The 26,331-nt window shown below is 46.3% G+C and overlaps 1 protein-coding gene and 2 long non-coding RNA genes across 4 annotated transcripts in view; 1 reads left to right on the forward strand and 2 right to left on the reverse strand.

Annotated features, from left to right (window-relative positions):
• Positions 1–618: 618 nt before the first annotated feature.
• On the reverse strand, positions 619–2,399 carry LOC309819418. Its single transcript, XR_014296427.1, has 4 exons — positions 2,349–2,399; positions 1,717–1,777; positions 1,496–1,582; positions 619–755 (listed from the first exon to the last, which is right to left on the reverse strand). It is a non-coding gene; the product is annotated as an uncharacterized lncRNA (long non-coding RNA).
• A 128-nt stretch (positions 2,400–2,527) lies between these two features.
• Positions 2,528–26,023, forward strand: LOC309818464. Of its 2 annotated transcripts, none has more exons than XR_014296354.1 (4): positions 2,528–2,673; positions 5,936–6,090; positions 21,135–21,269; positions 25,840–26,023. It is a non-coding gene; the product is annotated as an uncharacterized lncRNA (long non-coding RNA). The 2 variants fall into 2 exon arrangements; XR_014296355.1 differs by lacking the exon at positions 25,840–26,023 and adding an exon at positions 23,027–23,135.
• Positions 8,239–26,331, reverse strand: part of FSD2 (fibronectin type III and SPRY domain containing 2) — a 30,742-nt gene continuing 12,649 nt past the window's right edge. The window contains exons 7-13 of the mRNA XM_082648220.1: positions 25,141–25,296; positions 22,583–22,717; positions 21,691–21,841; positions 18,893–19,026; positions 16,101–16,233; positions 13,408–13,584; positions 8,239–11,398 (exon numbers count right to left, since the gene is read on the reverse strand). Coding sequence (XP_082504346.1) covers positions 11,146–11,398; positions 13,408–13,584; positions 16,101–16,233; positions 18,893–19,026; positions 21,691–21,841; positions 22,583–22,717; positions 25,141–25,296 — 1,139 coding nt within the window. The 3' untranslated portion in view covers positions 8,239–11,145. The remainder of the gene's footprint in view (positions 11,399–13,407; positions 13,585–16,100; positions 16,234–18,892; positions 19,027–21,690; positions 21,842–22,582; positions 22,718–25,140; positions 25,297–26,331) is intronic.

The following is a 26,331-nucleotide window of genomic DNA, read 5'->3' on the forward strand; positions in this document are numbered from 1 at the left end:
TCACTTCACATAGGTCAGAATGGCCATCATCAAAAAGTCTACAAATCATAAATGCTGGAGAGGATGTGGAGAAAAGGGAACCCTCCTATACTGTTGGTGGGAATGTAAATTGGTGCAGCCACTATGGAGAACAGTCTGGAGGTTCCTTAAAAAACTAAAAATAGAGTTACCATATGATCCAGCAATCCCACTCCTGGGCATCTATCTGGAAAAGTCAAAAACTCCGATTCTAAAAGATACATGCACCCCAATGTTCACAGCAGCACTATTTATAATAGCCAAGACATGGAAGCAACCTAAATGCCCGTTGACAGATGAATGGATAAAGAAGATGTGGCATATATATATATATATATATACACACACACACACACACATATATACCTATGGAATATTACTCAGCCATAAAAAAGAATGAAATAACGTCATGTGTGGCAGCAACATGGATAGACTTAGAGATTATCATACTAAGTGAAGTCAGTCTGACAGAGAAAGACAAATATTATATGATATCACTTATATGTGGAATCTAAAAAACTGATACAAATGAACTTATTTACAAAAGAGAAATAGACACAGACATAGAAAACAAATTTATGATTACCAAAGGGGAAAGGGGGGGGAAGGATACATTAGGAGGTTGGGATTAACATACACACTGCTACTATATAAAAAATAGGTGAACAACAAGAACCTACTGTGTAGCACAGAGAACTATATTCAGTATCTTGTAATAACCTACAGTGGAAAAGAATCTGAAAAAGAATACATGAATATATATATTAATCACTTTGCTGTACACCTGAAACTAACAGAACATTGTAAGTCAACGATACTTCAATTAAAAAAAATTTTTTAAAGTTGAGCAACTCTCCTCCCCCACCTCATTTCATACCACAATTTCCATGACAAAAAAAAATCAACAAGCAAAAATCATGCAGCTTGAAAGTAGCACTCCAGGAATAAAGGACAGCATGATCAGGGACACCAGGATGAAAAAGCACAGGATATGCTCAGAGGATAGGGTAAACGACTTCTTAAACTGGAATAAGTAACACAAAGTAAGTCTGGCCCAAGCTGCTAATTAATCTTCAAATCACAACTCCCCTGCACTCAATTTATTCATTTTGTATACAAAACAGACTCCAAACTCCAGCCTGTATTCAAGATCCCTCCTGCTTTAACCTAACTTCTTTTTACATTCCAACCTGTGCTTGTCTGTGATGTCTGTCTGCCTAGCATGCTGTCTATGATGGTCTATGATGGCACATCCAAATCATACCCACCTATCAAGGGGATAGACCAAATGTCCATGAAAAGTTCTCAGATCCAATGAAATTATATTTGAATTCACTTGTACTACAGCTATTTATCGTCAGCGTTTGGCTTGCCTACTTCTTAAGCTCTTTGACAGCTATACTGGGTTGTACAGTGTCACATTCCCCCCACCCCCACCCCATTCATGTCCTTCCTGGAGCTTAGAATGTGACTTTACCTGGAAGTAGTGTCATTGTAGATGTAGTTATTTAAGATCAGGTCATACTGGAGTAGGATGGGCCCTTTATCCAACGGGACTAGTGTTCTTTTAAGAGATGAGACACAGACCACAACATGAGAAAAGAGTTAAGAGACTGGAGGAAGGCAGGTACAAGCCAAAGAACACCAAGGATTGCTGGACAGCACCAGCAACTAAGAAGGGGCAAGGAAGGGTTTTACCTAGTCTCAGAGGAAACATGATTCTGCTGACACCTTTATTTCGGACTTCCAGCCTCCAGAACTGTGAGAAAATAAATACCTGTTGTTTTAAGGCACCCAATGGGTGTCACTCCGTTATGACAGCCCTAGGAAACTAAGACAACAGCAATTTTAATTTCTAATTTACCTTCCCAACCCAAAGACTGCCATATCCATAGGCCAGCCCAGGACTACGTAGGCGCTCAATCCCGGCGGTGGTAAAGGAATGAGTGAGCTTCAGCAGTCCTACTAATCAAGAATTACCAGGCGCTTATGAGCTACTGCTGTGAGATGCACAGCCAACGTTCAGCAAATGGTAGCCATTAATGCGGCAAGATACTGGGCTACACAGATAAACGAAAGACAGTAAGAAACTAAATACAGCAAGGGGCAAGTGCAGCAAGGCCAGAAACACGGGCAGTTGTGGGGGGTAGTGGGCCTCGATTCCCCGGAGGATCCCCGTGGGAGAAGTGGGTTGTTTTCTGAATAGATGGAGTCTCCAACACGCTCTCTCAAGCCCCACTGAACGACTCCCAGGCCTCTCTGGCCGTGGACCCAGCAACAAACACACCCCTCCCCCAACCCGCGTCCCTAGCTGCTCTAGACCACCCTACCGGGCGTACGGCATCCCTCCCAGAAAGCGTCAACCACTTAGTTCTCTCCGCGCCTGCGCACGGCGCCTCGACCCGACGCACCACCCCACGCTACTGCGTGGGGCGGGACTTCCTCCCGGCGCCCCGGAAAGCGGAAAGAGCTCTTTTCCGCCGGAAGAAGAAAGGAGTTGCCGCCGAGATCGGACACCGGAGAGCAGGCGTCTTCTGCCACGTAAAGTAAGGCCGATCTCCGGACACCCGGCGAGGCGGATGACAACAGCGTCCTTGTAGGCAGGCTGGCTGGAGTGTCGGGCTTCAGGAGACGCGGAGGGGAACCGGAGTAGAGGTGAGGGGTCGGTGTATCTGTCGCCGTGTCAGCGCTACCGGCGACCTAGGTCTCATTACTAAGTCATCGTCCTCCTCTTTCTGGACCTCGTCTGAAAAACGAGCTTGGTAGCTCACGGAGCTGTCGTGGGGATAGATATGAAAGGGAGAAATCCACACTCAGAATGCAGTTTAAGAAAAAAATGCAGTAGGTGAAATTTCCCATGGGCGCTATCCTGTGTTGAGGAAGGTATGCAACGTGAAGGTCTATACAAACCCAGACTTTCATAATCGATGATTCCTGCTTGAGGCAGCAGCGCCTGTTGCATTAATTTGAAAAAGTACACTCACAGTTGGTAATTTTTAAGCTTCCTGAATCGGCCAGCAAAGTCACTTGGTATTAGAGGTAGAACCATGCCCGTTCTTTCATCTTTTATTTATTTATTTGTTTGTTTGTTTTTGGCTGCATTAGGTCCTTCCTGCTGTGCACGAGCTCTCTCTAGTTGCGCGAGCGGGGGCCACTCCTCCCTGCGGTGCGTGGGCTACTCAGTGCAGCGGCCTCTCGCTGCGGAGCATCGGCTCCAGGCCCGCGGGCCTCAGTAGTTGTGGCTCACAGGCTCCGGAGAGCAGGCTCAGTAGCTGTGGCGCACGGGCCCAGCTGCCCCGCGGCATGTGGGGTCTTCCCGGACCAGGGCTCGAACCCGCGTCCACCGCACCGACAGGCTGATTCCCAACCACTGCACCACCAGGGAAGTTCCCCCTCCTTTCATCTTAAATTGAAGCTCAGTCTTTGAGAGGAGACAGGCTGAAAGTAACACAGGTTGTTAGTGATAGAGATGGGACTAGAAGTGACATTTCTTCATTTCCAACCCAGAATTCTTTCCTCCACACCATACCATCTCTTTGGATTGCTGAACAAGTCTTTTTGGGGGGAAGTGAGCAGGAGTGAAGAGGGTGGTGGTGTACATTTAGGTGCAGTATGAATCCATCAAAGGCAAAGTCACTATGTGTCAGGAGTTAGAACTGTCATTTATTTACATTTTAGATACTCTATAGGTGTAGATGCATCTATCATTTCCTATTCAGGAACGTATGTGTAGTAACAAAACGTGAAGATGAAACTTTGCGTACCTCTTACATACCTTTACACAGAAAGGCCTGGTGTTCATAGGTATATGCTCACCTTGGAAGACTTATCACTAACTATTTGAGTTCTCACTATGAATATTTACTGTAACAATCTGTGGAAGTGTTTACTCAAAACACTGTCTGAATCAGAAACTAGCTATAAAGAACTCGTAAGTTGCCCGCAAGTCCAGGGCAGATGCTGTAGAGGGCATTGCAGTCACACCTCAGCTGTCTGCATAAGTAATACTGCACTTAGTGCTCGTGCTCTTTAAAAGTATTGTGCGTTCTCTCTCATCTTTTCCATATTATTAGGTGGAAGTGTCTTGTAGGAACGTGGGAAAGCCTAAGAGGTCTAGAAAACAACCTGAACATTAGCAAATACTGAAAACTGTTAGCATCACACAGGGGAAGTCTTTCCACTGAGAAACTCATTCAACTAGATGTTCATTGTGAGGGACCCACTGTTACTCTATATAAATTATTTTCAAACTTTTTGCTCTTGTGACTCCCTTACAAATTATTGAGGATTCCAAAGAGCTCTCATTTATGTGTGTTATATATATATCAGTATTTATGGTATTAGAAATTAAAAACTGAGAGGTGTCTTTAAACACAAGAATATATAAGCACACATTCTGTTGTTAGAGTGAAAGGATCTCAGGGGCCCTCACAGGGACCAGACTTTTAAGAATAACTGCTCTATACAAATGTTTCAAAAAAATTTTAGATGATTGCTGTAGCAAGTGATTGTGACATAAGCAGAAGTATCACCTTAAAAATGGAATAACAAGGGGCTTCCCTGGTGGCGCAGTGGTTGAGAGTCCAACTGCCGATGCAGGGGACACGAGTTCGTGCCCCGGTCCGGGAAGATCCCACATGCCACGGAGCGGCTAGGCCCGTGAGCCATGGCCGCTGAGCCTGTGCGTCGGGAGCCTGTGCTCCGCAACGAGAGAGGCCACAACAGTGAGAGGCCCGCGTACCGGAAAAAAAAAGGAATAACAGGGACAGTCTTATATTTCTATAATTTCTACTGGAATTATACTGAGTTCATAGTTATTACATAAGTAGGTAATTGGTGTTTAAAACACCTTCTCTTTTGCAGAAATCTTTGATAGTTATATGTGGTTATTTTGGGGAAATTGGCTTGAAGTTCTCTGAAGGGCTGGGAACATATTTTTCTGCTTTAAAGGAGTGAAACATAGGATCCCACCTGAAAATTCTATCCAGCCATCAACTTTTTAGGAAAGGATGAGATTTCAGTAATGAGGAGTGCCTCCTTCTGATTTTTCACCCTGCGGGTATTACATAAATTTGGCCAAGGTTGTCTCACGGAGTGGAGCTGTTGTTTGGCATTGAGCTACTGTAATTGTTACTTTGTATTACTTGTGAGGACATCTTTCCCATAAAATGGTTTTTTAAAGACACTTAAAGGAATTTCCTGGCTGTCCAGTGGTTAGGGCTCCATGCTTCCACTGCAGGGGGCACGGGTTTGATCCCTGGTCGGGGAACTAAGATCTCACAGGCCGTGCTGCATAGCCAAAAAAAAAAAAGTATTAAAAAAAAAAAAAAGGACACAACATTTGAGAAGGAATCGCCTGTGATCTTTGTAAGTCCCTAAATTTTTCATTACCTCAACGGCATATAACTTCCTCCATCAAAGTCTTAGATTCTAAGACCAGCAGAGAGCCAGAGTCCTGTTGTGCTGTGATATCAGAACATCTGTCAAGCTCAGGGCCGAGGGGGTAGCTTCCACTCACCAGCCTCCAGAGGATATGAACCAAATTTATGTTTCAGAGCATTTTAAGTAAACATATTGTAGACCTTTGGGCTCTCTTAATTAAGAGTAGTCAAAACTATAATATTAAATGTGTCAAAGAGCTCTTGCAGTCATGGGGAGGAGCTTTCTAGGCCACACACATCTTCCCCACCCCCTAGATTCTTCTAAGCCCCTCCCACTCTGCCCATATTAGAAGTCACCGTGGCGCACTGCTAACTAATGGGATTATGTATTAGATCCCTCAGGTGTATTGGAACAGAAGAAAGGTTGAGAAGTACTCCCCCTGCTCCTACCAGTACACACAGATTTGAAAGCTACTTTCTAATAGAGGCTTTTCTTTTAATTTGGAAGACAATTTGATGTCTCCTTTTCTTTTCAGATATATAAGCTCTTTGAAAGCAGAACACTGTTGTTTCCATGTTCTGATCATTCAGAGATTATGAAGGCACAGTTCCTGCCTTTGATTTGCTTACTGTCAAGCGGAGTAGACACAGGTCATGGTGGCACTATAGCCACTTAAGTATTCTGAAGGAGGTGAGTATGTGGAACTTAGCCTGGGAGAGGGAGGAATTAAGCAGTGCTTCTAAGAAGTAACTTTTATACAGGCATTACTTGGGTGGGCCAGGAGCTGGGGGTGGGGGTGGTGTTCATTCCAGATTCCCAGGAATCTGTGGCTGGTTTATAAATTGTACAAAAGACACTATCAAGTGTCTTTTCCAGAGCTCTTTCCTTATTTTTGGATCGTGCTTCTCTTGTTTTCCTTCTCTCTCACTGCCCCCTCCCCCTTAATTGGATGGGTATTTGGGATATAAAGGGAAGTCAGAGGGTAGAAATCTTTCTGTGTGGCCGAATAATAGGATGGCTTTACCAAGAAGTGATGTGTGTACTCAGTAAATCCATTTGTAAAAAGTAAGTTCCTGCTTTGTTTAAATGCATAGCTGGGAAATCTCAGCTATGTTGGTTGGATTCTTTCCCAGTGAGTGGATTATATTCTTGTCTCCAGTACAGTCTATTTGAATATAAGGACATGTCGTAAGCTGCTTTCAAAGAAGAGACCCACATTTAGGCTTAGGAATGAGCACAGGGGAGACAGCAAGGTTAGAATCCAAGTTCATTGTATAAAAACATTTTTACCGGTTATGTCTGAATGACTGCATGTTGTTTTAATCAGCTGCAAACTGTTTAGTTGAATTTGCATAACTCAAATAAATGATAGTTTAATTCTACCAGGATTTGAGTGAGGTGGAAATAGAGCAGAAAAACCTGAATCTATCAATGTGTGGGAAAAATGAAGAAAAAGCAATTAATTAGTTGGGCTTAATTTTTTTCTGGGATTGGGGAATAGCAGAAAACAAGCCCTGAAGTAGAAAGACATGAACTAGCCCCTGTTCAGTAGCATTTCTAAAATATTTGGGACATTTTACTAACTTGGGGCATAGCTGTGCCCAACTCATGGTTACGCTCCTTCCGGGAGACTTCCTAACTGACAGAAAAGATGTTGACTGGGTGCAATCTTTGCAAATCACAAACTGTTATCTTTTTTTTTTTTTTTTTTGGCTGCGTTGGGTCTTCGCTGCGCGCGGGCTTTCTCCAGCTGTGGCGAGCAGGGGGCTACCTTTTGTTGCGGTGCGCGGGGTTCTCATTGTGGTGGCTTCTCTTGTTGCGGAGCATGGGCTCTAGGCACGCAGTCTTAGTAGTTGTGGCTCACGGGCTCTAGAGCGCAGGCTCAGTAGTTGTGGCGCACGGGCTTAGTTGCTCCATGGCATGTGGGATTTTCCCGGACCAGGGCTCAAACCCGTGTCCTTTCATTGACCGGCGGATTCTCAACCACTGTGCCACCAGGGAAGCCCACAAACTGTTACCTTGCATTTAGATTCATTAAGCGTTGGTTGCCATGAAGCAAGCATATGCAAGAGTTCAAATCTCTTAAAGGTTGAAGTTATAAAAGTAATAGATTACCATTCCCTCAATATCTTGACATGCTAGAGGACAGTGTTTTAAAAGCTGGACTTGTCATGTTCTTCTGGAGACTAAGAAATTAGAGTCCTTGAAGTCAAGCTGACTCTGCTTTTAGCCTCCTAAATGAAAAGGTAGATAGAACAGGTCTTGTTTGCAAACTGAATTCAAGACCTACTTATCTACCAACAGCAGTTATACACTTTCTATTGTCTTACTATAGAAAATAGGAGTAGTGAATTTATAGATGAGTCAGGGTGAAGAAAGACATAGTGAACCCATGAGAATCTTACTCTAATTGATAGGAAGGTGACTAGAAGTTGGAGAAGTTGGTTAGGAAAGTGGAGGAGAGGACCTTTCCTGTAGTACAGTCTTCATAGGGTCCAGGAAGTCTTTTTTTTTTTAATTAATTAATTAACTTCTGGCTGTGTTGAGTCTTCATTGCTGCATGTAGGCTTTCTCTAGTTGCGGCGAGTGAGGGCTACTCTTTGTTGTGGTGCATGGGCTTCTCATTGCGGTGGGTTCTCTTGTTGAGGAGCACGGGCTCTAGGTGTGCAAGCTTCAGTAATGATGGCACGCGGGCTCAGTAGTTGCGCACGGGCTCAGTTGCTCTGCGGCACGTGGGATCTTCCCAGACCAGGGCTCGAACCCTTGTCCCCTGCATTGGCAGGCGGATTCTTAACCACTGTGCCACCAGGGAAGACCCAGGAAGTCTTCTGGTAGCTAAACCTTGGATAGAGACCAGCCTAGTCTCATTTACAGAATGCCACATCATGGTGAATTGTGCTGGGGGCAGCTGCTACTGTGTGAGCCACGTAAGATTTTAACACATTTTGGAGGATGAGAAGAGCAAATTGATGACCAAGCACATGCTTCAGAAATTACTTTATTGCATGTGTACAAGTGATTGCATATTGTTTGAATCAGCAGGAAGTCAGTTATTAAACATACACTTTTCCAAATAAAAGGCAATTTAATTTTACCAGAAACCAGTGTCATTTTGTATCCCAAGTCTCTAACCAGCTTTACAATCTCATCTAATAAAGGTGCCTTAAATTCTGAGTACTTTGAATTATTAAACCCGTGTTACTTTACACCAGGATTCTGTGGTGGTTTTACATATTCTCTTTCCCCTTTGTTAAGGTGGGGAAGCCAAAGATTATGTTAATAACTTGCTCAAGAGTTATAAAGTGATATAGGTAAAGCTAAGAAAAGAACAGATTTTGGTATCTTTTGCCCAGTATGAGGGATTGTGGCTACAATGGTCTGATTTTTTTAAAAAAATCTTTTTCTATTTTGTTTTTTAACAGATTTATCAGCAGGTTGCAGGTGAACATGGCCTTGAGGTAAATCCTGCCCCTTATTGAAATTTAGTTCCAGCAGATTGTTCTTGGCATTTTAAGGAACTAGAATATGTTACAAAAAACAAAAGTTTTGTTTTGGTTTTTTTCTAGACTTTTTTTTTCTTGTGGAAGATGAGAAACATGTTTAAAGAAAGGTTCTTTATGCTGAATAATTGTGATGCTTGAAGTTGGTCATCTGCCTTATTTAGATTAAGTGGATTTAAAAAATCAAAGCTATTTCTACACCATTTTTTTCTTGATCAAATAAAATTTTATTAGAACCTTATAGATGCCTAGTTTTTATCCATGTTATATTACATGTGAAATAAAGCCTATTAGAATCCTGAATGCAAACTTTATCTGTGATGTCCTACTTCCTACTCAGTAGTTTCTTTTTTAGTAGCTGATAACATTTTTGATAATACACACATATATTTTAATTGTTTGTAACTTGAACCATCTCTGTGCTTGCTTTGGTTGTATCTTCCTTATATAAGGGTAGTGATCCAGGTTGGTAGGGCAGAGGGGTGTGTGTGTGTGTTTGTAACGAGCTTTAAGATTTTCAAGTTGAGTTGTGAATTCAAGAATCTGAACTTCTGTTTATACCAATAGGCAGAGTTTTGAGATAGGAGACGAGGTGCTCCTTGTGTCAGACTTTGAGTGTACTGGGAAACATGAAAGTGAAAATCTTTAAAGTGTAAGATTTTTCAGTTAACATAAAACTTTAAGTGATGAGATCAGGGGCATATATGTTTAGAGAAGCATCTACAGGGCACAATACTAAATTGTCCCTGAGAATTGCTTTACAGGTGGAGTCATTTACTCTGCATCTTGACTGGTAAGCATGAAAATGCTATGTGTGCAGAGCTTTAAGTGGCAACTGGAAACTTGAACTGGAGAACCAGAAATGCAGCCAAGGGAGCTGGGCATCGAGGTCACAAAATGGCATGAGACCAGTGAGGCAGGATGCCCAAAGGTGCTGGCTAGAGACCACCTCTCCTACCAGGGCCCAGCTTTGCACTTGGTGGACTGATGTTTTCTCTTAAAAGATTGTTGTGCATTTGCTATATGTCATACACTGTGATGCATTCTCATGTTTGTCATTAAATCTCCCATCCTAGAAGACAAATATTATTTTTCTCTTTGTTTAAAGAGAAACAGAGCTCAGGGAGACAATGTGACTTTTCAGTGGTCGCAGAGTCGCTACAAAATAGCAATCAAACTCGGGTCTTCTGATTTCAAATCTGGTTCTCCTTACATTATAGGACAGTTCCTAGAATCAGTTGCAACTGTTGTCTGTTTTTTACGAGACCTTAGCCCCCCTACCCCAAACGTGCGCATAGTGAAAGCAACACATTTATTATTATTTATGTGCAGGCTGCTGTGTGACACCAGGAAGCATGTAGTAGTAGGTAATGTTGCATTTTTACCAGTCTTGCCATCTAGCCACAGTTGCCCCTCTCTTCCTTCATACTGCCCCCCCCTCAGGTTTGTCCCTCTCCTGCCATAGGTCTTCTGCTATAGTTTGAACAAGCCCTGCCAGCCCTCACATGGAGAGCAGTGAGAGGCCGAAGAGCAGTGGCTGGATGAAACAAGTATTTGGTGTGCACGTGTTAGCCCTTGGGGATTGAGTGATGAACAAGACAGATACTGTCCTGCCTTCATGGAATTAGGTGTTACAAAGGTCATTTCAAAATTAAAGAGGGTAAGTACCATGAAGTAGAGGAGGAGGTTTTTAGAAACAGTGTTCGGTGGGAGAAACCTCACCGGAGTGCCACTGACTACTGGGAAAACAGGAGAGGAGAAGGCTGCTGAGCACGGCACGTGGCTACCCTGGTTCTCTTTGTGGGTGGCCTCCTGCCTTCTTACGCCTGTTCTTGGCTGACTAATGAAATGTCATAAGTGCTGGGGCGCCTGGAGCCACTAACACTTATGTATCACTTCCCTCCTTCTCCCCCAAGCTCTGTAGGCCTTGGGGACTCAGATACTTTGCATATACACAGATAGACCAATACAGTTTGACAACCTGAGAGACCTTTGAGTTCATTTAGTCTGAGCCGTCATTTTACAGCCAGAACTGACTAACCTAGCATCACACAGGTGGCAGCACACAGGATCCAAGTCAGGTGAAATGAATGCCCCCACAACAGTCTGGCAGATAAACAACATGAACCATAAATGATGAGCTGGGTGCATGGTGCTTGAATGCCAAGTTCAGGCAGCTGAGGCATGAGTGGCTGGGAGAGGGGTAGGTACAGAAAAGAGACCGGAAGCTGGGCATCCGAAGGGTCTAATAGAAAGTGACGTGCTTTGGCATTGAAATGCCATTGTGTATCTTTAGACATCCAGGCTTTTCCAAAGAAAAACAGGGATGCACAAATAGATGAAGCTGACAACTGAACGTGTACAGATGCTGAGAAATGTCCACGTTGAAAAATGACAATTTTGAATTTTCATAGTCTAATAGAATTCCAATCTTCCTTGGGGAAACCGTTATCCTTATATCTGGAGTCATCTTGTTGTGTAGAAATTCATACTTATGCCTAAAGATTAAACGTTGATATAACAAAGCTTCAGCAATTCTGTAGATGGGCTGTTTACAGAACATTTTCAATTTTCAAATACTCCTATAATTATATCATTTTCTTTTATTAAATGACTATCAAAGTAACAGGCCATTTCTCAAACTATATATCTCTTTTCTAAAATGTGTCCTAAGAAACTTATATTTCAAAACTCTGTTTTTGAGCAGCCACTTAACTGCAGAAACTTAACATACAGTATCATAAACTCATATTGCATCAAAATTTGTATAGAAATACGTTTAAAAATGTGGATTTCAAGGTTGAGATGTGTAAATCCCTTGTAATAAAGACATTTGAAACAGGAAACCTCATGATCTTTCATGTAATAAATTGGGGCTTTTGGTATAATCTGTGCACAAGTACTCTGAGCCATCCCTTTCCTAAACTTTCAAACTAAGGGGGGCACCTGGGGGCCTGTCACCACTCAGTATTGTATAGCACCAGCACCCTCTCATGAAGGGAGGGTACTTCTTTGTGCTTTGAAAATGGCTGAAACCAAGGGCGGCCACAGGAATTTCCTAGCTCTGCCCCCTATGGTTGTTTGAAGTTCTGTGTGCCAGCATGCTGGTCCACATGACTGGGGTGAACGCTTAGAATATGATCCAGATGTGTCGGAACAAACCAGCCTCTTTCCATCCCAGTTCACCTTGTTTTTTTCTTAACTGAGCAGTCAACAGAAACTGAATGAGCCCTTCCCTCTACTTTCCCTCTCACCACCAATAGAGTCTAAGACTATGAACCAAAAAATAACGAGTCCTCCACTGTTAAGAGACACACACAAATACCACCACCCACCCCCCTTCCCCGGACATCTTTCCAAGGTGGGACTACAAACTTCTGCTCTAGCACGGGGCTTTTCGCCCTTCCTTTTTCACTCTGTCTTGTGTTCCCACCCTTCTGTCTTTTAACCTCACCTCTCCCACTCCACACAGACTCCTCCTCATCCTGTATGCGCCTTCAGTTGTTCCCTGCCCCTTGTTCTTAACCGACTAGGAGAGGAGACTGATTTTTTTTAGTATTACTTCAGGCAGAATATCCAAAAACAGTATGTGGCTCAGTGAATGGGATTTCTTTCATTCCTCAAGCTGGGTCTGAGGTTTAGCAGAGCTGATTTTAGTCTTAATATCTTACAGGAGGAAAGTTGCTCTTCTCACCTTTGCTTAGGCATGACAACATTTAAACTAACCACGATGGAGGCTCCTGGGCACAAAACATTGGATGAAACATTAATAGGATTCAGCAAGTCGAGGATCAGAGGCCCCATAGTACCCACGGTACTGGGAAACTGGTGTGGTAAAAATTTTTGCAGTTTTTGAGATGGAGAGTGGTTGCACCCATGGCCTTCTAAGTCCGAAATGTCTACTGGCCTGGGCCTCATGGATTTTCCCAGCTTTATGGAACTACTCCAGTAGAGGATAGAATGCTTAGCGACAGAAGCAAACCGGAATTAACCATAACCATTAAGCCTCTGCCCACATCTACTAAAAAAGATGGAATTGGGGCTTCAAATCAAACTATTCATTTAGTAACAATGAAGTTGAACATAAATGCAAAACCAGTCACTTAGTGGTGAAGAATGCTGTCTTTGGAGCCAGACTGCCTGGGTTTGAATCCAAGCTCTGAATCCATGCTGGTTGGATTATTGAACTGCTGTGGGGCATAGCTTTCTTATCTTTAAAATGGGATAATACAATTGTGGGAAGTAAACCAGATAGTATGTGTAAGAGTGTAGAACAGTGCTTAGCGTAGAATAAGTACTCCATGAATTTTAGCTATTTTATTGGAAGTACCCAGAGCTGCTTTCTCTTTCCATCTGGACTTTAGGGAAGGGGGCTGGAAATGAGTCCTGAAATATCTTAGCATATTTTAGAAAACATAACGTGGGCCTTAGTTACTACTAGTGGAAACCTCTCGCTCTGTTCTTTTCAAAGCACCTTTTAATCTTGCGTATCCAGATTTCACCTTACCTTGATGATGCAAATGTGTGCCTCATGCACCAGGAGAGGCGGTTTGCTCCCAGGTCTTCCTGTTTAGGGACATCTTCAAAGGCCACACCCACCGTGTAATCCAAACACTCGTCCACCTCCACCTCCCAGTAATGGCGCCCTCGGACTGGAATTAGGTTTCCCATGACAGCAACACACCTGGTTTTAGAAAGTAGAAGCATCTGTGATTTGGGGTGACCCAAGCCTGGCTGTGCAGGTGAGTGACACCAGCTGCTGGGGTCAGTCAGTAGGTGGTCTAGAAGCATGGAGGCAGGTGTTTGAACACCCACTTGTAAAGCAGCACTGCCCTAACTATCAAAGCTCACTTGACTGATGCTGAAGATTAGAAGAGGATTATTATACTGCTTGTTATAGGTGAGGAGGAGACAAGCCAATAGAAAAGGTTCTGTTTGCTTTTTACAGTGATTGGACTTTTATAGTAACAAAAAGGTTTGGTTCACTTGTTCATGAAGAAAGATTCTTGGATTGAGGACTTCCCTGGTGGTCCAGAGGTTAAGACTCTGTGCTTCCACTGCAGGGGGTGTGGGTTCGGTACCTGACTGGAGAACTAAGATTCCACATGCCACAAGGCGTGGCAAAAAAAAAAAAAAGAAAGGGACTGAAACCTAACAGAACACAGCACGGTCGATGGAACCGTATGCTTGAGGTTCACGAGCTGGCCAGCACTTGCTTCTGGTCTCCTTGTTCCCCATCTGCCTCTCCCCCTCCCTCCCCAGTTCACACTTCTTTTTTTTTTTTTTTTTTGCTGTACGCGGGCCTCTCACTGTTGTGGCCTCTCCCATTACAGAGCACAGGCTCCGGACGCGCAGGCTCAGTGGCCATGGCTCACGGGCCTAGCCGCTCCGTGGCATGTGGGATCTTCCCGGACCGGGACACGAACCCGTGTCTCCTGCATTAGCAGGCGGATTCCTAACCACTGTGCCAGTAGGGAGGCCCAGGGACTATCTTTGTCTCTTTACCCCCAGCACACAGCACATTGTTTCATGGGTCAACAGATGTACTGGTAACAGGATATTAAAATGGGACTCTAACTCAGCTTGGCTGGAACCCCAAAAGCCAAGACCGGAACAGTAGGTGGTAAGTACTCCCATATTACAATATGAGATGCTGGACCACCTACACAGGACTTTCAAAAGACATGGCCAAAAACTGGTTTTGCAACTTTTAGTGCAACACCAAAGGGTTGAAGCTGAAGATGCTTGAGGCTGTGTCTACCCAGAGAGCTGTCTTATAATCCACACAAAGAGTGAAGTAGCAGTGGCCTGGTCAAAGGTGTGTGTTTTCAGAGGACCACATATGAAGGAGACCCACCATAGAAATGCTGTAGATTAGAGGCTGCCCAACTCATGAATTATTGAAAAAAAGCCAATAAGCTCTTTAAGATTTGATCAGTTGCATTCTGTTTTTTTAACGCAGGTAAGGACTTTATTGCTTTTTAATCCTCTCTGTGCCCCCCAACCCTGGGTTGAGTGGACAGAGGCAGGAAAGGGTAAAGTTGTGTTCCACTGTACTGTGTGCTGTTCTGCTGTCACACGCTAACACTTAACATATAGTAGGTATGTAACACACATGCAGTAAGAAGGCCAGCAGGGAGCGAGTGTCAGAGGAAGTGTCGGCTGCAGGACAGTCCAGGACCCAGGCAGGGAGGCTGGATGCAGTTTTCCATCGGTGGCCCCTCTGGCCCCCCTAAGAGAGTCCTTTCCTTCCTTTTAAGATCCTCCTGACTCTAAGACCAACCCACCGAGAATTCTTTTAATCCTGATTACCAGGAAGCTAAGAGCTGTGTTTAATGTTTAATCTTGGAAACAGAAATTAGCCCTTGAAGTTAAGCTGTGTTCTTTTGTTTTTCATCTATCGCTGTGATTTTTCTATTTCAGTAGGGCATATTTGCCCCGTTTTTTTTTTTAGATTTTTTTTTTGACGTGGACCATTTTTAAAGTCTATATTGAATTTGTTACAATATTTTTTCTGTTTTCTTTATTTCTTTTGGTTTTGTTTTGGTCACGAGGCATGTGGGATCTTAGCTCCCCAATCAGGGATCGAACACGCACCCCCTGCATTGTAAAGTGAAGTCTTAACCACTGGACCGCCAGGGAGGTCCCTTGCCCCCTATTTTAAGTTTTCTTTAAGCATTTGGAAAGAAATGAGTTACAAATACATCATTTTGATCTTGAGTACTAAGCTCTGGAGATAGCGCAGATCCAGACAGACAAGGCGCATCTTTGATGGACGGCCCTCTCTCAGGTCGTGCACTAGCACGACCACCATTCCCTCCACCAGCTTTGGGCTGGTTTTTCACCAGGGCTTTTGTTAGATAGTATCACAGTGTGGGAGAGAGAGCTCTGGGCCAAGCACTGGGGGACCTGGGTCCTTGCTGCTCTCTCACGGCCTGACGGTGTGACCCTCCAGCCCTGGGATCCCAGGACTCCACCTCAGAGGCCACAACACGTCTCCTCTGCTGGCACCAGCCAGACCCCCTACTCCCCTCTCCCCAGCCTCCGCTCCCCACCATCCCCTCCCCCTCACTCATTTCTTGGAGTGAGCCTGAAGCCCCCTTCAAGGCTGCATGTGTCATAATCCAACTTTACCCGAATAACAGCATGTATTAGGCTGGTTCACAGACTGTTCAGGTGGGTGAGGGGCTGATACAGTACCTAGTAAAGCGGCTGTCGCTGGGGAGTGGCTCCCTGGCGGAGGCTTTCCTCTCACTTCGTACCACTGTAAGCCCATCTTCAGAAACGGTCAGCCAGGGATGGCAGGTGTGCTCGTTCAGGCGAAAGTAGCTGCCTGCGAGGGGAGGAAGCACACAGACACACACACCCCCCAACAGCCAGTCACTCCTCTGCTTTCTCCACTTTGCGCTCCGTGCGGGCCGAGGCTTCACCACGCATGGCCGACTCATCTTCCTGCACGATACACGTGAGCCTGGACTTTGCGTGGTAGTGACCCTCATGCTAATAATGGTGGCGGTTAACATGTGTTGGGGGTTACTGTGAGTCTAGTACTGAGCTAAGCAGTAACTCTTATCTCATTCACTCCTTATGAGTACCCAGGGGTTAGTATTTCCATCTTGTAGAGAAGAAAACTGAGGTGCAGAAGTCAGCTCAGTTGAGTCAGGTGCAGTCTCAACTGAGGTTGAGAAGTCAGCTGGCAGATGACAGAACTCAAATTCGAACCCCAAGCCCCTCTGATTCCAGTGGCTGCGCCCTTAAATAGGAGGCTGTAAATACTTGCTGGTGAACAGGAATTTCTAACCTACTTGCCAAGAGGAATAGCAATTGAGGAAATTCTTAACGATCAATTTGACAAAGGTTCGCAGAATTCCACATTCAACTTTCAATTAGGGCAGCTGGGGAGAAGGAAGGAGATTGTAACCCTCTCCAAGTCATGGTTAAAACAAAGCACATCAAAAAAAAAAAAAGGTACCAAATGGGTTTAATAAGAAATTAGTTTTTTTTTAAATCCTTTGTTTAGGGACATAGTAACTCATTCTCCATCATTGTCTCTTAGTCAAGCTCCTCAGTTCCCATTCTGTCATGTTCATTGCTTCAAATTCTACTTCAGGCCTCGCCATCAAGCTGTTCACTTTTTTTTTTTCTTTTTTGTCTGCGTTGGGTCTTGGTTGCTGTGCACGGGCTTTCTCTAGTTGCAACGAGCGGGGGCTACTCTTCATTGTGGTGCGCGGGCTTCTCATTGCGGTGGCTTGTCTTGTTACAGAGCACAGGGTCTAGGCGCGCGGGCTTCAGTAGTTGTGGCTCATGGGCTCTAGAGCGCATGTTCAGTAGTTGTGGTGCACGGGCTTAGTTGCTCCGTGGCATGTGGGATCTTCCCAGATCAGGGATCGAACCTGTGTCCCCTGCATTGGCGGGCAGATTCTTAACCACTGCACCACCAGGGAAGCCCCAAGCTGTCCACATTTATTTCCACAATTCGATGCTCCTGGAAATTTCATTTGCTATCTGAGCGGACGGACCAGGGGGAGGCAGGTTCCCACCTTGCAGCTGACAGGCATGGCCCTTACTGCCTGCTCTCTAGGCCCAAACAAGGATCGTTTTTTTTTTGTTTTTTTTTTTCTGGTACACGGGCCTCTTACTGCTGTGGCCTCTCCCGTTGCGGAGCACAGGCTCTGGATGCGCAGGCTCAGTGGCCATGGCTCGCGGGCCCAGCCGCTCCGCGGCATGTGGGATCTTCCCGGACCGGGGCATGAACCCATGTCCCCTGCATCGGCAGGCAGACTCTCAACCACTGCGCCACCAGGGAAGCCCAAGGATCGTTTTTTGAACGAATAGATATGTCTTTTGCTGATTCATGTTTATTCAAGTTTTTTGTAAGTACACTCTTAACAAATTATTTGAACAAAGGAATTCAGAGACAATAATAACCAAGGGCTGACTGTACCTTTTGCTCTGTTCTCTTTTATCGAAACAGCCAGAGTTTGACATTTCAAAACACCAAGTCAGCACAAGAAATTAGAAATGCCAGTCAACCAAAGGAAAGTTCCATCACAATATAAAAGAAAAACCTGAGTCCCAATCCCAGCCCTAACCCCTACCGCCTTCGGCAGCCACGTAACTTGTTTTTCGCATTTCTGTGGAAGGAACATAAGTGGGGACTAATCGCATACCTTTCCTCCTGGTATTGGAAATGAGGACAAAATGACCCTACATCCCTCAGTGAAAGATCCCAGCCAAAGGAACGATGTCCCCTGAACCCTGGGCCCAGGCTCCCTCCTTCTGCTTCTTACCTGCCTGTCACCCAGTCTGCAGCTGGCCTGAGCTGGGCTTGCTCTGTGAGGTGTGGGAAGAGCCACCTGGCTTTAGCACACCTCAGCAAAGCTTAGAACCCAGAGCCGTGGCAGTGCTGGGATAGCAGGAGATGCATGGAATGTTTCTAGTGATATCTCTGCTGACTCAGGACTTGAACATGAGATGTGACGATTCCATGACGTGCTGATGGCAAGTGCGGGCAGGGGGTGGGAGCTTGGCGTGGATGTGGGCACCCACTAAGGCATCCAGAGCTACGTTGGGCCTGTGGGTAAGGAGATGTTTGGGCCGATAGCAGGGAGATAATCCATGGCCCATGGCTCTTCCTGGGAATTTCATAAAGACCATGTCCCAGGGGTGGTGTTCAGCCTGTGTGAAATGTGCTTTCTGGGCCACCCAGGTCCAGTGTGACAAGCCTCTAGTCCACCTGAAGGTCATGGAGAAAAACCCTGAGTTCTAATGCTTGCTCGGCCACCCCATTGCTGTATGACTTGGGCCTTCGGTCTCCCCTTCTGTAAAATGGGACCCCAGGGCTTTGATCACCCGAGCCCCTTCCCAGCCTGATTTGCCATGTGTTCATATCAGTGAACATTTATCGATTTAACAATGAAGTCATAGCAGCCCTGGGTCTGCTACAAGGGGGTCACTTTGGGCCCAGAGAGTATGCGGCTGGGGTCACAGACCTGTGGTGTGGACTGTAGCAGGCTCGCTCCTTGCGCTGGGGCCCCCCACGTTGAGGGCTCGCACGTAGATGGTGTAGCTCTGCCGGGGCTGTAGCTGCACCAGGCACTCGCAGGTGGGAATGCCCACAACAGACCTGGGCAAGGAGGCAGCTGAAGTCACCCTGGGGCCGGGGCAGCCAGGCCCAAGCACCAGGCCTCCCTTTCAAAGCAGGGATTTTTAATTCCCCCCGCCACCACCCCTGTTCTCTGCCCTCCAGCAGCGGTGCAGGCAGGAGTGTTGACCCCCTCAGTGCTCCCTCCCACTCAGGTCCACTTTCCTCATTTCTTTGTCTTCCTTCTGTCTGTGGCTCTCTCCCCTCCAAGCTCCCCACCCCGTGTCCCAGGCACCTTGTCTAGCGCTGCATGGCAGGGGCATGCATGCAGTTGAATCCAATGTGTCTCAGTCTGTCTGGTAGGGCCACAACCTCTCTGAGGGCAGGGGTCAAGCACCACTTACATAAGCACAGCGCTGGGCCCCTAGCAGGCTCTCAGTCTGCGTTTATGAACAAAGGATCTGGCTAGAGCTGAAAGGCCCACAGAAGCCCACTGCTATTAACCTCTTTGAGGGCAGCTACCTACTGGGAATAATCCAATTTATGTAAGTGGTACAATACAGGATTACAAGCCCATGGTTGCCACTGTCTGTACTCCTGCAGCTGCCAACCCCATTTCAGTTCAGTAGGAAAGAGAAGCCTTCAGGGTGATGCCCATTTACAGATACAACACCCACACCTGGCGAGGCCGGGATGTCCAGGTCACTCTGAGGCTACAGCTCTGGGCAGAGGGGCACTTTTACATATTCATTCCATAAGTATTTTTTATTTTATTTATTTATTTGGTTACTCTGGGTCTTAGTTGCGGCAGGCGGGCTCCTTAGTTGCAACTCACTGGCTCCTTAGTTGCGGCTCAAGGTCTCCTTAGTTGTGGCATGCAAACTCTGAATTGCAGCATGCAAGTGGGATCTAGTTCCCTGACCAGGGGTCGAACCCTGGCCCCTGCATTGGGAGTGCAGAGTCTTAACCACTGCGCCACCAGGGAAGTCCCTTCATTCAATAAGTATTAACTAAACACCTTAGGTTTCAGAGACTGTATAGGGAGGCCTTAGGGAAAATTAATGTAGTCTCTGCCCTCATAGAACTTACAGTCTAGAAGAGAGGCATTTCTCAAGCCATCACTGGAAGAAACATAAGATGGTAACCATGACAAGTTGACAGTGTACTATAGAAGGTATAGTAGGGGAGAGGTGACTTTTGAGCTGAACTCTGAAGAATGACGAGGAGGTAATTGGATAAAAAGAGAGTAGAAGAGTCTCCTACATAGAAGAAGCATGTGCAAAGGTCCTGTGGCAGGAAGAAGCATGGAAAGTAGGAGGAACTAAAATATGACCAATGTGGTTGGGGCCAAAGAGGGAGGGAGAGCTGGTGTGGTTAACCTGGAGAGACAGGAAGGGGCCAGAGCCGTGAAGGAATTTTGTCTTTTCTCCAGAGCAACAGGATTCCATGATTAGGTTTATACTAGGAGAGTCAGCACCATCCCAGATCACCTAGGTCACTGACCAGCCTTCTGATGACCCCAATCATAATGGGCTGGTCCCAGGTATCAGGTGCCCTTAAAGTATCAGCACAAGTTGCAAAGGAAATCCAAACCGTTCAGGTGGCCAGACCACTGGACTCACTGCCCTGCTTCTGAGGATCCCCAGAAGTAGATCAGCAGCCAAGGTCAGCAGCCCTGATGTTCTTGTGGACATATGGATTCTACCTGGGGCAAATGGGTGAGTGGGATAGATGGCCACGGCCCAAACCCTGAATTTAGCATGGAAGAATCTGTTGACACCAAACCCCTCTCTTCCATTTCTCCAGAGCTGGGTAGGTACACAACAGGGCAGCCCCTGGGACTTGGTGGCTGGTACCGGGCTGCCTGGTTCATTCCCCTTCCACAAGCTTCTGCACTGCCTGGTTGTAACCCAGAGGTACATCCATGTTTCCTCCACTGTACACAGCTGTAGATTCGTAGGATCTGCAGGCCATTGTGGTCACTGAGTACAGCCTTCGTTTATCTGTGAACCCCTCCAGATCTCTGCCAACCAAAGGGGAATGTGAGCCTCCAGACAGCCTTCTACCATGGACATCATGTTCTTTGTACATTGAAATCTAATCTCTTTTACTTCTGCCTCTCACAGTCCTCTCTACTTCTTAAATTCCAGCTAGGTGGGTCTCCTGGTTCCTCCAGTACAGGAAGCTCACGCCTGCCCAGGGGCCAGGTGCTGCCTCCATCCACTGTCTCAGGCCTCAACGCTTCCCACGCATCAGGTCTCAGTTCAGACGTCTACTCTTCCAAAGTAAGCCCCCACCTCCACCGCATTCCCTATTTCATTGAGTTTCTTTTCCCTTCATAGCACTGTGTATTTTAAGCATTTGTTTTCTTGGTTTTGGTTTATTTCCCCCCACTCGACTGTTAGCTCTGGAAGGGTGGGGAATTTGTCTGTCTGGTTCACCAACGCCCAGGCGCCACCTATGCGCTCAATACTTGTTGAATGAATGATGGTAAACCTTGGTTGTGCTAAGAAAGCAAACCTGAGGTTTACCATTTATTCACTCATCCATCATTCACCTTCAATGGTAGCATTCCAGCTATTTCTCACAAAATTAAGGTTCCTGTGTGACACAAATTCTGACCGTCTCTCCAGACTCCACACATTTCCTAAGCTGTGTCTCTGTGTCAAGGCCTCTGGTGCCCAGCCAACGCCCCTCATGACTCACTCAGTTACGCCCGAGGCTCCCGGCACTTCTGCCTGGGTCAACTCCACCGTGTATGAGTCCACAGGATTCAGGTTCCCAGACTCCCAGCAGATCAGCGCAGCCTCTTCACAGCTCCTTATCTCTTTGCTTTTCATAATGGGGGGACAAGGCGCTAAATGCAGGGGAAAGGGAGAGATGAACAAACCTGTTCACATCCAGCCCTGTGGTCCAGAGCATGGGCAGACATTGCAAGCACTCTCTTCCTACAAGAGATTCAGTGCAATAGAAAGCTATAGACTGAACATTTGTGTCCCCATCCAAATTCATATGTTGAAACCTATTCCCCAATGTGATGGTATCTGGAGTCTTTGAGAAGTGATTAGGTCATGAGGGTCAAAGGGGTTTATTATACAAGAAAACGCAATGAGCTCCCTTGCCCCTCTCTGCCATGCGAGGACACAGCAAAAAAGACAGTTGACTCTGAACCAGGAAGGGTCCTCACCAGACACTGAATCTGCTGGCACCTTGATCTTGGACTTCCCAGCCTCCAGACCCATGAGAAATAAATTTCTGTTGTTTATGAGCCACCCAATCTGTAGGATTCTGTTATAACAGCCCAAATGGACTGAGACACCAGGGAATCCCTTTCAGATGTTCCTGGAATGGAGGATGGTTGCAAGGTTCAAATGGTACTGTGTCCAAGAGCAGTACTTTTTGATATTTTGAGACCAACTGTGAGAAAATGTCCCTGCCATATCAGGCATATAGATTTGGTGTATTAAATGAAAGAAAAAAATGCAAAGGTATTCCTGCCCTTCCAAGTGAAATCAAGAGCCCTGCCACGTCAAGGAAGCCATGACTCTTGTGTCCCCTTCAGTGAAGGTCCTGCTACAGAAACAAATGGCCTCCTTACCTGTCATGTACACTGCACACTCACTGGCGGGGCTGAGGCCAGCCCTGTTCTGAGCTGTGACCAAAAATTCATACTGGGTATTTGGCACAAGGTTTGTCACTGAGCAATATGTTTCTTTGACCGTCATCGTAAACTCTGGGGAAAAAATAAAGACAAGTATTCAACCTTAAAATAGGCCAACTGGCTCCAAGTTCATTGCGCTGTAATCTATTTCCCCTGTAATGGATACAGAACTGGCCACCAGTTCCTCCCATCTGTGTATGCATGCCCCTCGGCAGCGTGACTCGGCTGATCCTTCCACTGAGAGGTCTGGTCTTTCCCACTATGCCTTGAAGCTGGGCTTAACCATGTGACTTGCTTTGGCCAATGGGACTATAGCAAACATGGTACAAACAGAGATTTGGGAGGTGCTGGTGCACAGGGGCCTTGTCTTCTTCCTGCCAGGAATGCTTCCACTTCCATGGGAACAACCTTCAGCCAGCCTCCTGGAGGATAAGATCACATGGACAGAGGCCTCAGCCGTTGCAGCTGAGGCCCTAGACATATAAGCAAGGCCATCCTAGCCCATCCAGCCCTACCAAGCTGACCCAGACCAGAAGAACTGTCCAGCCAATTCAGAGAATTATAATAAATCATAAATGCCATTTTATTTTATTTTTAAATTTTATTTATTTATTTTGGCTGCGCCAGGTCTTAGCTGCAGCACACAGGATCTTCACTGTGGCACACGGGCTTCTTAGTTGTGGCATGCAAACTCTTGGATAAATGTCATTTTAAAAATTGAAGTACCTTTGATTTACAATGTTAGTTTCAGGTGTACAACATAATGATTCAATACTTTTATAGATCATACTCCAGTTAAAGTTATTATAAAATGTTGGATATATTCCCTGTGCTGTACAATATAGCCTTGTAGCTTATTTATTTTATACATAGTAGTTTGTACCTCTGAATTTCCTACCCCTGTTCTGCCCCTCCCAACAAATGAATGAATGTAAATATTTGTCATTTTTAGCCAATGTGTTGTGTACATGTGTGTGTTTGGGGGTGTTGTTACACAGCAAAAGCTAACTGATACACGTCCAAACATCCCCAGACTCTTGAAAGGCAGTAATAAGTCATTAATCCACTCTCTGATATCAGTTCCTTTATAACAAAGTGATCCATTAAAGATCTTTATTGATCCCCAGGACAAAGCCCCAACACAATGGCCTCTTCTGCAGAGGGTACCAACAGGGTTGATTTGTGGCAAAAACTGACTGATCGATCAGATCTGACTTTTTGGTCCACAATCTCCCTTTTCAAATCTCCCCTTCCCCCGCCCCGCCCCTACCCCCCGCCCGCCGCAACGCCCTCTTTAGTCCTTATTCTGACCACCCTCACTCTCCCTCATCATTGCTTAAACTTACTTTTCTCAAGGATTCCCCTTCCTTCCAAATCCCTAGGCAGATAAACCATCCTCCCCTTCGGCACATAGAACCCTCCACCTGCACGACCCGGTACAAGGAGAAGAGCTCTGGGCAGGGAGCCTGCGGACTTGATTCTCATCCTGGTTCTGCCGTAACTCACGGTGTCCCCACAGACAGCTCATTTCTCTAGGTCCCAGATTCCTCATCCATAAAATGGAGATCTCTAAATCCCTTTCCAGCAATCTCACTCTGACCCCATGCACACAGAACAGGCCCTCCCAGTCTGGCCCTAATCCCTGATTCCTTCAGATGCTCAGATGGGGCTCCTCTGCTCTCTCTCTTTTTTTTGGCTGCACCATGCGGCTTGTGGGATCTTAGTTCCCTGCCCAGGGATCGAACCCATGCCCCCCTGTGTTGGGAGCATGGAGTCTTAACCACTGGACCGCAAGGGAAGTCCCCTCCTCTGCTCTCTTGACTCTCCCTTCTCAATAGGAGACTGGCTTATCTATTATGAGGGGTAGGCAGGTATCTCAGCCCTAACCCCAGGCCTGCCAGCTCCATTTCCCTGGGAAGAGAATGGGCCAAGAGCTGCCCACAGTGGAGGCTGGGGGCCATTCCCAGCAGCTGGCTCCATCTGGGAATGTGGATCAGATCAGGAGCAGCCCTCCCAGGCTGCAGAACCCCCCTCAGCCCCCATGGGGGTCTGCAGACTAACCCTCCAGATTCTCCCAACACAGGGTTGCTCTGAGGAGAGCCAGCCCGCGCTCACATGCCAGGACCTGCTAGAACCCAGCCAATCCAGCTGGGCCTCTTCAAGGAGGGGTGTCCCCACCCCTCTTGCACACAGTGCAGCCAGAGACTTATCCCAAGGACAACTCTGACCCGACGGCGGTAGATACAGTCCATATACCTTAGCCTGCCTTGTGATCCTCCCCAGTCAGGCCCCAACTTGCCTTCCTATTCCTTTCTGCCATGCTCACCTGCCTGCATCCCATCCTCTGTGTAGTTCCCAGATCGTGCCAGCTCCAAGGAGCCAGGTGTGCAGGTTCATCCCATCTCTACCTTCCCAACCTCCAGGAAGGCAGGGCCCTGGCCTCTGAGAGGCCTTAACTGTTCTGGAGCATGGTTCTGTTCCTGACAGAGCCTCACCTGCTCGGTCCTTCCCAGGTGAGCTGTCCTGCACTGGCCAGTAGGATAGCTGATAGCTCTCCACGGTGTCATCGGAGTATAAGCTCCAGCACACTCGGACTGAGGAACCTGTGGCTGAGTTGGGGGCCTGTGGGTTTATCACTGGAGCAGAAGGAGCTAGAAAAGGAAAACAGAGAAAAACAAAACAAAGGAGGAGCCTTAAGTAGAGGTATGAATTGGGAATGGCCCCTTTTACAGGACAACCAATCCCTCAATGCATCCTTGGGCTTTGGAGATGGAAGAGGCAGCCCAGAGTGGACAGGGATGGGAAGGCCAAACCCCCCAACCGTGAGCCTGAAGCAACCGGTATGTCCGTTCCTGCTTTGACCAATCCACACAAGCTAGAGGAGGTGGGGTTGGTGACAGCAATTCAGGCTGGGGTATGGTTTGTAAGTCCTGACCTAAGGATGGGTCCTCTGACCCTTCCACGCCATCCAAAGAGGCAGGACAGCCAGGACCACAGCACTACTGCCCTCAGCCCTGGAGTGAACAGAGGAGTGAAAGAAGCCTTAACAGGGATGCCTTGCTTTTTCTGGGGGACCCATCCAACAACTGTCTCCTTCATTATGATGAGAGAAGATTGGGTTTGGCCAAATTGTGCTTTTCAGAACCAACTCCTTTAGAGTCCATCTACTGAGTTAATTATTTTCTTCTCTGTAGGTTAATATTTCTGCCTCCCCCAGCCCCACACAGGCTCACCCACAACCAAGAAACACTCCTTGTTTTTCTTCCATAATTCTCCAATGGCAGCACCTCCCTCCATTCCAAGCTTTCAAGAACATCCTTATTTTCAAATTCTGAAACTGTTCAGTCCAGGTAAAACTTAGAGGAATGAACTCAGCCTTTCCTTGCTGGTTAGGGGCTGGAGGACCCTAACATGACAAAGGTGAGAAGAGAAAGAACATGTATCCCCACGTGATGGAGTTCAGGATGCACAGAAGATGCCTTCTATACCCTGCAGAGAACAGCCCCATCAGGGGATGCAGTAAGAAGAGGGATGGCTCCAGATGGAAGCAGGAGGGTGATGGTCTGCATGGGACCTGGACACAGGAGGATGAGGAAAAATCTCCATGTTTCTCAAGTGCTGACTTGGACGATAGTGCCTTTCCTTCCAAAAGACTGGGCCTGATTACTTGGGCAACACCATCCCTA

The sequence above is a fragment of the Grampus griseus genome (assembly GCF_964374135.1).
Source record: "Grampus griseus genome assembly, chromosome: 2".
In the NCBI taxonomy this organism is placed as follows: Eukaryota; Metazoa; Chordata; class Mammalia; order Artiodactyla; family Delphinidae; genus Grampus; species Grampus griseus.